The following is a 14251-nucleotide window of genomic DNA, read 5'->3' on the forward strand; positions in this document are numbered from 1 at the left end:
AGATGGTTACTTGATGCTGCTAAATGTGGTATTCAGGGAAGTCAGTGACACCCGTTGTATAATATACAATTCCAACTTTAATGTAGTCTTCAATAAATAAAATAATGAACCAATGATTAGCAATTCAAACAGAGACCTAATCCCCATCCCCTCCCCTTCACTTTCACAGAACATTTCTAGTGAGGTGACATCAATTTACATCCTTTCTTGCGCACACACATACATACTTAATAAAAATGCTAATTAAACATGAATGCTTTTGTGATAATAATAGTACCGTACTGCCTATAGCACATTATTATGATTCATTTACCCCAAATATAAATTTGTCCCCTGTACAGTACAGATTTCAAGACAATAATATCATATACTAAAATTAAGAACACTTGGCATTTAGGGAAAAAATATTTTAAAGCATTAATTTATCAAATGTTAATACATACAAAACCAAACACAAATTGTCACTTTTGTAAATATTTCATTGTCATTCTTGTAAATATTTCAGTGTCATGATAAAAAAAAGAATCAAGCTTAGAAAGACAAACACAAACGCACTCACAGGAAGGACATGCTTTAAGTCTGGAGGATTGTGAGCATGCCCGTGTTAGACTGCATGTGCAAGAGTGAGACAGACTGAGACACGCATGAGCAAAGGTGAGACAGACTGAGATACGCACAACCACACGTGAGACAGACCGAAATACGTACAACCACACGTGAGATAGACCGAGATATTCGCAAAACCACACGTGAGACAGACCAAGATATTCGCAAAACCACACGTGAGACAGACTGAGATACGCACAACCACACCTGAGACAGACCGAGATACGCACAGCATATTTACCCAAAGTGACGCACAGAACTGAAACAAGCATGCAAGAAAAGAACGATGCCCATCTCTCATATACTCACAGGAATTGTGTGAGAGGGAAGTTTGTATGGTTAAATTGGCTTTTCTGTAAGGGTAGAAACCACACACTGTATTCCACTTTGTGCTTGACAATGTGAGAGTGGTAATGATCTATGACATCATGAGAAAACCTGACTTTGGGCTAAAAGCTGCAGCATCTAAAACAGGAAGTAGAAAAACGAAGCTGTTCCGTTAGTACATGTTCTTGTGCTCTATATAGACTTAAGATGCTCAGTCTTGACGCAGCATACAGGAACTGAAGAACCAGGCATAAAAAAGTGACACGTGCCTCATCTTTTTGGGCACACATGCTCGTAACGACGGCTTATCCACTTCTTAACACCCCCAGCAGTCCTGTTATGTCCAGTGAAATGAAAGACGTTCACCTTCCCACCTGCGGGTCAAGGCTTATTCTAATGAGGAAAGTCTAGAGATTAGCAGCTGCATCCTCCGCTCACACCAGGGTCTATTATTTGCTCAGGAGGCATAAGGAAGGTCAAATAAATAAAATAAAAATAAAATGAATAAATGTCACGCTAAATCCTGTTCCAGTTAGCTTAGAACTGAACTAGTGTTTCGTAACAGAAATCAATCAGTACCCCAGTCCCAGAGCACCCATAAGTGTGTCATGTGTCTCACAGTAAGAATGCTGATTAGTTTTGGCCACATATGTCCTAAAGATCACGATACAAACAAGCAATCCTACGGTCGCTACATCAGCATACTTAAATCACACACGTGAGACCAACACTTCGGCAGTCCAAACCCCTTTTATTCCTACACACTGTGGCACATTTATAGCTCAAAGGAATCTCTAATTCTTTCATTAAAGACTGTTTTTAATTGAACATGGAGCTTAAAGTCATTAAACCTCTGTGCTATGAGACAGGAGAAAGATGGGAATAACCTTAAAAAGTGATTAGAACTTGGTGGTCCTGCTTTGCCTGCTACACACCCACCACCGTTCACTGACACCAGACGACGCTGTGACAGAAAGACAATGACTCTTCGAGATGTCGCCTAGCAACAAGAAGCACTAAAAATACTCGCTCTGCACTTTTTTCCCCTCTTCTTTTTTTTCCGCCTGCCATCACGCAAATGGTAACGTCTTCCTGCTATCACGCAAATGGACACGTCTTCCTGCTATCACGCAAATGGACACGTCTTCCTGCTATCACGCAAATGGTAACATCTTCCTGCTATCACGCAAATGGTAACATCTTCCTGCTATCACGCAAATGGTAACGTCTTCCTGCTATCACGCAAATGGACACGTCTTCCTGCTATCACGCAAATGGACACGTTTTTCTCCTATCACGCAAATGGACACGTGTTCCTGCTGTCACACAAATGGACATGTCTCCCGCTATCACGCAAACGGTTACATCTTCCTGCTATCACACAAACGGACACATCTCCTGCAAACATGCAAACAGTTACGTCTTCCTGCAATCATGCAGTCAGTCTTCCTGCTATCATGTGAAAGTCAGGGCATATAAACTTCAATATAAATAAAAATAAAAATGCACACAAAAATATTCCCAGCTCTTCTCCAGAAGTAGGAAGCTCTGTGTTTTCTACTGATTATGAATGGCCAAAGAGGTCCCCCAGGCTGTGACTTTCTGAACACGGCCTCCAGCTCCAGACTCCCTCACTCTCTCATGAGTCCCTGAGACGAGCAGGTAGCAGAAAGGTATGAAGAATGGTCCCTAACTTTTCCAAACTCCCAAATCCAGCTCAAGAGAAGATTTACTAAGGGGAGATCCTACACAAAGCAAGAACAAACTTAGAACAGAGTTTAGGTACAAGTGTCTTAAAAACATTCCCAAGCACGAGCTAAGCAGGACCACTGGCAGCAAGCACCTCCCACACCAACCTGCAAATGTGCTGAGCACTCTTCAGTGGTAGGTGGTGAAGGAGAATGAGACATATGTCCTGTAAACCTATCTGAATATATATCTGAAAAGGTTTCAAATGGGCCTCATTTGTCAGAGATAGAGTAAGAGAAAGGGAGAAAGAGAGAGGGGGGGGGCAGAAACAGAAACTGATCTAACAGTTGGTTAACTCCTTGGTGACAGGAATGGGATGAAGCTTCATTAGTTAAGGAACAGATGGCCATAACTGATTAGAAGGTACTAAAATAAATTGATTTGAAATGTAATCCAAAATGCATTAAGCATGCACATACACTCAAATGAAGCAGTGATGATGCTATCTTGAGGAATCAATAATGATGAACAGGGCTGAATTAACATAGTAACAGTAAGGCTTCCATATTTCAAACATTAAAAGTTCAGTCTAATTCAGCAGTAAAAAAGTTCATATCCGTAAGTGTGATGCAATCCCATCAAATTCAATCGCTATTGCTATGGAAGCAGTAAATACATACAGCACCTCCACTAGTGCAAACACTAACTACAGCATAGTCACTCGTCCATGTCTCTCCTAGGTCAAAGGTCAATATATACAGCACCCCAGTGTCTATGTGTTTATGGCACTCCAGGAAGTTTCCTTGGAAGCTCATAGGACTTGGGAAGTCAGGACCATAAACGTGTGTGTGTGTGTGTGTGTGTGTGTGTGTGTGTGTGTGTGTGTGTGTGTGTGTGTGTGTGTGTGGGGCAGTAGTAAACATACTAATCACCATGCCTGGCATCCATTCACATTCACACAATTCACATTAGCACAGTCCTACTTACAAGACTTTGAACAATGACTTGACAGATTGCCTTTTAAATCAACATTTTCCCCCTCAGGACCATATTTTCTTTCCAATACATTCTCTTTGACACATACAACGTACAATAATCCTGAAGACACAATATATAGTAAAGATAATAAATACTGATAATTACCTTATAAATGTACACCAACACCTTTGAAAGCATTTTCACTTTTACATCATTTCTTTAGATTTTTGTTCAGATTCGGACTTTAACTCTTGTACCATGCAAGTTTGTGTCAACTCTTTTTTTTTTTTTTACCGAGTTGCCACAAACCCCTCACAGAAATTCACATTCCTCAGTGTCTTAACATTTCAGTAATAAAAAAATCCATCACATGACATTTCCTCATCTAACTTATTTTGTCCCCCCCCCCCCCAAAAAAAAAAAAAAAAACTGCACAAAACAAGCACTTAACAATGGAAGAGTGTATAAACGAGGATTCAACTATAGAAAAGGAGGCGGTTTGAAGGAGCAGTGATGCCCTCTTGGGGCCTGGGTGGTCCCGGTTCAGCGGGGAGGATGTCGGCGGCTCCCAGGGGCTCGGCAGGGTGGGAGAGAAGGACACTCAGTCTGCGACGGCATGACCTCAGGGCCCAGGAACACTGTGGTTCAGCTCCCCAGGAGTCTGCTGACTGAGAGCGGGTGCTGCCCATGCAGCATACACATCACCAGGAGGAGCGAGAAACTGCCTGGAGGAAAAAAAAGATGGCGGACCCGACGGAAGGGATGAAGTGGAATGGCTCTGTCATGAACAGCTTCCTCGAGCGCCTCTTTTTCATACGATCGGGAGTGAGTCTGCTGGGGCTGGAAAAACCCCAGTAAAGCATGTAGTGTGTAGAGTCTCCATGTACCTTCGTGCTTCTGAAAGAATTCACCTTCCGAAATGTAAAAGCTCTCTCCCCTCCCGCCAGCACCAAGCTAGAGATCAACCTCAGCGTTGGTGCGAAGGAACTGGTCCGATTCCCGACAACGACAATAATCTGTGGTGATGTAAAACACTCATTTTGGACACCTTACAGATACAGCATGTTCACAACAGCAGAGGGAGAGCGAACGAGGAATCCCTCCGTCTCCCGGTCCCTCCCGGTCTCAGAAGCTAGGCATGCGGCAGTAGGCCTCCAGAGAGGCCAGCATGATGTAGATGAGCCATAGCGAAAGGTAGAGCAGAACGGTAAGCAGCTTGGCGGTCCGCGGCCCCCCCAGCTCTCCTCCGGAGACGTTCGGCCGGCGGCGGTAGAGCAGGGTGGCCACACACAGCAGCGCCAGGATGGTGAAGAGCGTGACGGAGAACGCCAGTGAGCCGGGCGGCACACGGAACTCCTGGCCCTTGCTCTGCCAGTAGACGGCTGCGATGGTCCACGCCACGCCGATGCCCAGGAAGACGTTAACCGCGTTGCTCCCGGTCACGTTACCGATGGAGGCGTCGGCATACTGGTCCTGGATGGCCGCCACCTTGCTGGCAAAGGTGTCTGGGGAGGGTTGCAGACCAGGACGGGGAAGGAGGGGTTAATGGGAGATATGAAGGGGCTCATTCTGATGCTCATTTAAACACCTTCAAAGGCAAATAAATTCAAATAAACGCAAATATACTATAACGTCTCCAAACTTTGCTGAGGTAGACCTATAACAGGGGTCGCATGCACCCTCATGCACACTCACCAGGCACCGAGGTGCCGAGGGCCACGAACACCACGGCTGTGACCGAGTCCTTCAGGCCGATGGTGCAGCCGAAGTGGGAGGCGAGGTCTCCTGTCACGGCGGTGAGGACCCCGATGAGGGAGATGGACACAAAAAAGCACGCCCAGCCATTCCAGTACTCCGTGGGCGGCACAAAAGCGAACAGAACCTTCCAGAAGACCGTCAGGAAGTGCATGATGTAATCAAAGCAGGAGGGCAGGCGCTCTTCACCACTCTCCTCCTCATCATCATCACCTGGGGGAAGAAGCCAGGCTGATGGGTTATGTAAGGCTTCAGAAGGAATGAGGCAGAAGATGTAAGGTGTTCAGATAAACAGGAGATCTACTGCCCACCTTCACAAGGATGACAACAGGAGATTAATGCAAGGCTGAAGTTATGTATCATATTAAGCTGTCGGATAATGCTTCGTGTAATGAAGCAGATATTTCATTTGAATATAAATGAGACGTGAGGTAATTAATCACTGATGGATAGAAACGAGGTGTGTGTGCATGTGCATGTGCGCGTGTGTCGGAGACATTCACCTGCGCTGACAGTAACGGCACTGACAAACTGCTCTCTCCAACTGCTGCTGCCCACCACCAATGCAAGGTTAGTCTTCTTTATCAGCTTGTCCACCGTGTTCTGAATACACACACATACACACACGCACGCGCCGCTCATGATGAACAAGCTCGCCTCATCTCCAGTGTGACATTGAGCAGCCTAAATGACAAAGCCAGCCCTCCACACAGCCCAGGCAGGGACAGCTCTCAGCTAAATTGATTTCAGAACAGTGAAGCACCATGGAAAAATAAACCCCTCTGAATTTCATTCTGTCCCATGTCCTCTGGTCGGCTGCTGCTGGCGGTGGTTTCATTTGGAGGGCGCAGGCTGTGTAAAAGCAGCCGCGATGTGCCTGTCTCAAATCTCCCCTAAGGCCCCTAAGCTGCTTTGCCCGGACAACCTGCTGTATGGAGACTGTCACCCTGACTGTCCCCTGAGTGCAAGGGACTCCAGACATCTCTAATGAAACAGCGACTTAGGGAGTATGTGTGTGAGAGAGAAAGAGTCTGTGTGTGCATGCTGGCGGGTGAAAAGCCAGTGGATTAAATACTGTGTTGTTATTTAGGCAATCAGCCGGTCTGGCATTTGGACGCTACCTTGAACTCGTAGGACTCTTCGATCACCACCTCCAGCTTGGTGTGCTCTCCCAGGCAGGGACAGCCCATCTTGGCCACCTCTTCCTCCTCGAGCCCTACCGCTGGCTTGTTATCGTTGGAATCACCTGAGGTTGAAGTAATGCATATGTGTGAGGTATATTGCTAATCCATGCAGGCTATAAAATGTCAAGTGTTTTCCACACTCACAATCGCTGCATAATCTAGCTGATGTTACGGGATAAATACAGGTGAATTACTTTTTTTCCCCTGTACACACAATATAAAACAATTACAGTGAGGTGAATCTGGGAAGGAGAAACAGATTTAAATGGTATCAAGAACATTGTTAATGGGATCCTACAATAGCTTGGCAAATTGAATAGCATGGGGAAGAACATCACATTAGAGTTGTAAGTATGTAATTAATGTGCAGGAATGGCCTGGAGACACGGCTCCAACATGTTCGTGTGTGCTAAGACCAATTACTCTGTCCTGATAGGTCTCTTTCTGTAGCTCCTGCTTCATGCAATAATGTGCAACTATCCATTCCTCTCATCTACATACGGATCTACATACGGACAACACAGTGCAAATGTAACAGACATAATGTTGCTAGTTCGCATTTTTCCTAGACAGCAGAGCTGGAGGTTCTCTTTAATCTTCAGTAAATTGCTTGACTGCTTCAGTATTAAGTATTAATTTCCAGGGGCAGAGTTGTATTCTGATAATACATATGTTAACAGAACTCCTAGACTGTGCTGACATCGAAACAGAAAGTGACTTGTAAAAGCTGCGCATTGCTGGCCATGCTTGCTGGCCATGCTGGTGTTTGTAAGGCTGAGGTTAGGCTATAGACATTTCCTCACCATGTTTCTGTCCAATTTCCAGCAGCACGGGTTCCCCCAGCTGGATGGTGAAGGTCTTGTTCTTCTCATACTCCTCATCATCAATAATCTTCACCTCTAGGATTTTCCTGTGCAGAACGAAGGTAAAAACGCAGTTGAAAAGTAGAGGAAAAAAGAAGCAACCTTAAATGGCACAGAAAAAAATGCAAATGAATGATTGAGTTTAAAATCCTGCTTGGCTGTTGTCTCTTGACACTGAGAACCGCCAGATATTTTTCCCTGTAATTTCCAACTTGGCACATCGGGAAATGTCATTATTCAGTTCTCAAGTTAATTGTACCAGGCAACCTCATCATTTTGCAAATAGAGCTCCTCGGGAGTCGGTTGTTGGTCCTACTCTGCAGAACAGTACAGAAGCTAAGACCAGAGGGTGCTCAAATTCTCAACCAGGCCTAGCTGATCTTCCTTCCCATGATATTGCTCCTCTAGAGCACCTAGACCCAGACCTACTTGGTCTGTAAGAACCCTTGTGTGACTTCTTTGCTGAGATCCCACCTCTCACTCTCTATGGCTGCATGGACAGGCCTCCTCATATAGGACTTAGCCCCAAAGTACACACTCAATGCCATTGGTGAATTTAATGTGACCTTCTTTAAACTTTTGAGTGGACATGTCCAATGTACTTTTTGCACAACTTGCTATCCTCTAACAAAGGGCTTAGAGGCAAATTTCACAAAAGGTGGTTGATCTATGAATCGACCTATACATTTCCTGGTTCAATTAGAATTGGTATTTAAGCAGTCCTCCTCATCACGCTGTTCACATTTTGACATTATGACATTATGATGAATGTCACACAACTCCAAAAACATTTAAGGGAGGCGAGAGGCACCAAAGTGTCAACTCAGACCATTCAAACCTGTTTACATCAGAGTGGTCTACGTGTTAGACGACCTGGATGGATACCTGACCACACCACCAGGCACAGGTGTCATCATCTTGCATGGGCCAGGAAACGTTTACACTGGACAAGGCACCAGTGAACCTCAGCGCTGTTCACTGATGGAAGTCAATTCACGCTGAGCAGAAATTATGGTCGCCAATGATGTTGGAGAAAACATAGAAAACCTGTGGGATCAACTGATTCCCCATGTAGAGACTTGTAGCTCTGTACCTTAGAAGCTCAGTGACCTGAGGACTGTCCTTGAAGAAGAGAGGGATGCCATGCCTCAGTAGACAATACGTCGACTTGTGAACAGCATGTCAAGTTGTAATTGATGCTCAAGGGCACATGACAAGTTATTGAGACGGGTTTACCCACCACTGTTGGCTTTTGTTTCAGTAAATAGTTTTGAGATGAGGAAATCCCCATTGCATGCTTCTTCATGAATGCACTTTCATGATATATTATCACTGTAGCGTGACCTTTTTATGTTTTTGATCATTTTCACCCAAAAGCCAAATTCCTTAATTTTTGTGAGTATGGATATTCATGGCAACATTAGCAACATGGGTTCAAATGTTTTCCATAGACAGAAAAGGTCTATGTTCAGTATGGGAGCTATAGTATCGGAACTATAGGAAAAGGAGGAATAGAACTTAGGTTTGAGCGTGGATAAGATTTAAAAGCACTTGAATGTGTGAGACAGTTGACTGTGTCAATACTAGCAGTCATAACATGTATAAAGGTGAAATACATGGAGAAGACATATTTACTTACGAATCAATTGCCTAATTTATTTATATAAACAGTGAATAATGCAAATTTGTGCATATAATGTACAAAAAAACTATTTATCTCACATTCCTATATTACTTATTTTTAGTCTTATAATGTGTTGTAATGCAGCACATTTTCCTAGCACCCATGGCTTGGCCTTAGGCTACACTTCCACACACGAGACACAGATCCTGGGTGAATTCCTTTTACATTAGAAATGTGCTAACAGAAAGTAAATTGCAATGCCTCTGGTACAGACCACTCATTAAAGACAAGTACATTAAAACCGTTGGTGGTTAGGATATCTAGCCACATTATAGCCCTAACATAATATCCAAAAACCTCTGAGTTATTTTTTTAATTTCAGTTTTCAATACATGAGGGTTTAGTACTGAAGGGACCAGCCTTTAGCAGAGGCTGATCGTCATTCATCATAATGAGACTGCAGAGGTTTGTACCCATGGCTAATAAACACTGTCTCAACGCAGGTTAACCAAGTCTGAGGTGTAGGCTGATTCCTGTGACACTGAGATTGGAGATTCGGTTATAGGAAGCGAACGACCGAGAGAGGAAACGAATGAGCGGATCCTCATCCGAGGCGACCGACCGCGAGGAGACACACTGAGCATGCTCAAAGCGGCCTGCCCGTTTGAACGATGCTCATGTATTATTTCAGCGCTCTGCAGACCGAGAGGAGCACAGAGAGAGTGAAGGCAGCAAAGCGAGATAATGACAGCGAGCGCTATCTTTATTCCCCCGCTATGGCGCAGGACTGCGGATGCACACGGGAGGATTTAAGTGGATTTAAGTAAATAAACACAAATCGCCACTGCTGAACACAAAACACTCACGCAGACACGCACGCACACACATACACACACACACACAATGGAGGGGGGGTGCATAGACCCTGATATAAGGCTGATAAGGAGCAGAGAGGAGAGGAGGAGAGGAAGCGTGGCGCGATATCACTCCTGCACTGCTCCGAGGGCTGGCCTGACCGCAACAAAACCACCGCAGTATTGTGGAAGGAGGGGATGGGGAGAGTAAGGAGGAACACGGAAGGCTGCGTCTGGGTGGGCCATTGATAATTAAAGCCTATGAATAATGAAGAGGGGCAGGCCTAGTCTGTTTGGAGCTGTGGAAATACACGTGTAATTCACACGCATGCACGTCTGGTTTTGGTTCTTTTCTACTCCCCAGTCTCTCCATTGGTTTCTTGCTGTAATCCTTATTGTAATCCTTAATTTAAATGTTAATCCCAATCTTTTCTTGGTCCTCTGTTCTTTTCTGCTCAATTCAACCCCACCACCCCCAGCCACCCCAACCGGTCTTGACCATCTTGGATGTAATTAAATCCAGTAGAACATGTTCTTTGTTTATTTGCCCACCGCACGTCACACATGATTACCCCCCTCACCTCCACAAACACTATCTCACTTCCCTTGAAAACATTTCAGTGACCCAATTAAAATCACATCTACAATGTGATGCACAGCAAGCCACAGTGGTCCAGTGGCAACAAGCTGGCTTACCCCTGTTAGGAGAGACAGACAGACAGAGACAGAGAGAAATAGAAAGATTTTTCCTGTTGAACCTGTTTCATAACTTTAAAAACTGTCATTTTGTCAGCATTTTAAAAGCACTATAATTAAATCCATTAATGCCAGTAAACTGACCTTAGATGGAGTGGAGCAAGAAACGAAAACAGGGCTAGAGCACTGGGAATGCAACAATGTAACACACACACGTGCACACACATGTACACACACACACACACACACACACACACACACACACACACACAGATGGAGATGATGAGTAGATAGAGGAAACAATTAAGCATGGAAGCTGGCAGGCAAATTTGTGCCATCTCATTAAACAGGTGCTTCAACCTCACACTGTGGCCCTCAGGTAATAATTGCCACTATTAACTGCTATGGCAAACAGTAGCCCTACCCGTGAAAATGGTGCGTGCCTGCGTGTGCGCTAACAAAAATACTGAAACACTGAACTGCGAACACACCGACTGACCCTTATACACACAGACACACATACACACACCCAGGGCATTTATTCACGAATAAGAAACAGAATGAAATGGAGGAATAGCTCTCTCCCTCTTCAGAAGGCCCTAGCAGATAAGGGATGTTTATATATAGAGTGTGTGGGCTATGGCGATGATGGTAAGAGGGTGAATATTAAAAAGCCTGAATCATTAAGAGCACACAGTGTGCAGGAGCACAGGTGAGAGCCAGATACACTTCCACTGGGAGGCCACACAATTCATTGTGTGGTACACAGGATACATAAAATTATGGTGTTGGCATGGCAACAGGTTGCGTGCAAGCACATACTGATAAAAGTCAAGGCCTTAGGCGAGAGAACGTCAGAGAGAAGGAGAGAGAGAGAGAGAGAGAGAGAGAGAGAGAGAGAGAGATGGATAAACAAACGCAAGAGAAAGAACGTGTGAGAGGGGAGATGGAGAGGAGAGAGAAAGAGAAGAATAATGAAAGATGCTAAAGACACTGCACAGGTGTGTATCGTGTCAGGCGTACAGGAGAGAGAAGATGCGATATCAGAGGAAGCAGTGTGATTATCAGCTCCAGATCGATCTCTCTCCCTCCTATTGCTTGCTTACACACACACACACACACACACACACACACACACTTCTGCTCTTCATAACAAATTCATGAGACGGGGAGATGTGCAGAGAAGACACTGCACCAAGAGGCTGCCGAGTGTCTCCGGGACCGAGATAGAGGCACCAGCAGATATGTCATGGCAGGAGGAAATAAAAACAGACGGTGAGATAGAGAGAGATAGGGGGAGAGAGAGAGAGAGAGAGAGAGAGAGAGAGAGAGAGAGAAAGAGAATGCGAGAAACAGCATCTAGCAAACAGACAACGAACAGCAACAGATGCTGCAAAAATTGTGTATAAGAGGAAAGAGGGACGGGCAGACATGCAGACAGACAGGGGGGCGGGCGGCAGGTAGCTGTGAGCTGAGCGATCCCCTCGGGTGGGGGGGACGTATGCTGCAGTTGCAGGGGGAGGCGGCTAGTGTGGCCAGGGGGAGGCGGCTAGTGTATCCAGGGGGAGGCGGCTAGTGTGGACAGCTTCAGTTGCAGGGCGGGGAGGGGAGGAGCCCCAGTGGCCGGACCCAGTGTGAAGCAACGAGCTGTTTATCATCTCCACGCACAGCGGCTGACCGTCCGCTCACACACCCCATCACACATCTCCCACACGACCGCAGACACACACACACACACACACACACACACACACACACGAATACACAAGCACGGCAGCAGCCAAACCTCCTCTCATTCTCCACCATCTTTTCATGTTTCATTTCATTGTTCCTCTGACTCAACAGGGAAGCTTCTCGCTGGCATTCAGCGGGCGGCGAAGGGACTTTTCTGGGTTGCTGAGTTGGAGATGCAAATAGAGGAGCTAACAGAGGCAACGCCTGGATGTGCTGCTACCCAGTAAATCCATTAGGTACTGCAGGAGTGGAGTGACGAGTATACTTGTGCAGGGCTCACGGAGGGAGTGCAGTGCTATTCTGAGAGCAGCCAGACCAGGGGGAGAGGCTTCAAATATATATGGGGAATTTGGCAAGGAGGAGAGGCACTTCTGTTTAATATCAGATAAACAACACAAAGTCTAGAAAGAAGAGCCTTCTGCACACACCACGCAGCCGATGTCGTAAGTCATTACTCAACTGTGATATCAAACCACGAGCATCTCAGACAATGAGAGGAAACAGCACAAGTGACAGATTACAGCCACTGCAGATAACTAAGCTCAGGAAGCTATGTGGGCTCTTTCAGGCCCTCGCGGAGAAGCCTGGGAGGGTGTGGCTTGTTCTCCGGCTGCCGCTCCTAAACCCCCCCCCAACAGGAGCAGCCCCCCACTGGAGATTGGCAGCAGCCCCATCATGCTTCTCTCCTTCCCTCTCTCAATTGGCACTAATGATGATAAGCGTGCACACTTCTCAACCCCCCCCCCCCCCCCCTTTACCCCTGTAGTGCTCCTTCTCCGGGTGTTGTACAGGCCTGTTCAGGCTGCTTTCTCCCCTCATGCTTCAGCGTCTTATTCCATCCGTCTCCCAACGTCGCCGTCACGCTCCTGCCTTGTTTCGGTGCGGTTTCCTCGCGTCGTGTTCTTAATGAACAGAAGCGACTAGCGTAGCTATCATGGCTTCGCCTGGTCGTCGCTGGAAAACATTCAAATGTGACCGAGGTCTCCTGAAAGGAAGCCGGGACCTTAAAACCAGAACCTCAGTGGCTGTGAGGCTCTTCTGGTACCCTCAGGGACCTGAGGGCAGAGGAATCACAGTGCCACTTTGTGTGGAGGAAAACGGAGGGAAAATGAATTCTCTGGTCTAAGAAATGAATGTATATGGCTAGTTTTCTGTGTGCTTCTTTTTTTACACAGAGAATGAATCACCAGCAAAAGCATGATGTGATCCCCCTCAGGGTGGGTCTCAGTCTGCGTCAGCCACACTGCAGTGCTTGAGATCAATGACCTCACCTGAGACATCTCTCTCTCTCTCGCCCTGAGTCTTGTCACCACTTCACCTCGTGCTGCCCGAATCTGTCTCTAGCTGTTTGCCTTTCCGCGCCCGTAAACCTTCACGCTCCATTAGGTACGGAGTAAACAAAGCACACTCAGCCACACTGCATCCTGCGTCCCAGGTGGTCATGTTTGCACGTGGGCTAAGGAGGGTTACACTGAGACATTTCTTCGCATTACATGTTTTCTAATAAACATGCAGAGAAATCACAGCATGGGACACGGAGATGGTGGGAGGAGCTGCAGAGCATGATGGGAAGGCAGGCAGCACTGTCAGAGAGCGTTTCCTTCCCTTTGAGGGGCATCCAGCGAAAGCTACGAGAGGATCAACAGCTTCTCATAAGGAAAGTTTGGAGCTGTGGTACACCAATAGAGGCTGGAGATATATATGTATATATATATATATATATATATATATATATATATATATATATATATATATATATATATAGAGAGAGAGAGAGAGAGAGAGAGAGAGAGAGAGAGAGAGAGTGAGAGTGAGAGAGAGAGAGAGAGAGAGAGAGAGAGAGAGAGATAGAGAAGAGACAGGAATGGTGCTTGGGGCTTTGGGGATGAGCTCAGTTACAGTGAAGACTCATAATTATAGAAGGGCTGTGAGAGGGATCTG

At 45.9% G+C, this 14251-nt stretch overlaps 1 protein-coding gene across 2 annotated transcripts in view; it reads right to left on the minus strand.

Moving 5' to 3' along the window:
* Nucleotides 1–68: 68 nt before the first annotated feature.
* Nucleotides 69–14251, minus strand: part of slc8a4a (solute carrier family 8 member 4a) — a 40896-nt gene continuing 26713 nt past the window's right edge. For both annotated transcript variants that reach the window (XM_076980251.1, XM_076980252.1), the window contains 5 exons: nucleotides 7343–7449; nucleotides 6477–6601; nucleotides 5859–5958; nucleotides 5296–5568; nucleotides 69–5105 (listed from right to left, as the gene is read on the minus strand). In XM_076980251.1, coding sequence (XP_076836366.1) covers nucleotides 4726–5105; nucleotides 5296–5568; nucleotides 5859–5958; nucleotides 6477–6601; nucleotides 7343–7449 — 985 coding nt within the window. In that variant the 3' untranslated portion in view covers nucleotides 69–4725. The remainder of the gene's footprint in view (nucleotides 5106–5295; nucleotides 5569–5858; nucleotides 5959–6476; nucleotides 6602–7342; nucleotides 7450–14251) is intronic.

Source organism: Brachyhypopomus gauderio, chromosome 18 (genome assembly GCF_052324685.1).
Source record: "Brachyhypopomus gauderio isolate BG-103 chromosome 18, BGAUD_0.2, whole genome shotgun sequence".
NCBI classification, from domain to species: Eukaryota; Metazoa; Chordata; class Actinopteri; order Gymnotiformes; family Hypopomidae; genus Brachyhypopomus; species Brachyhypopomus gauderio.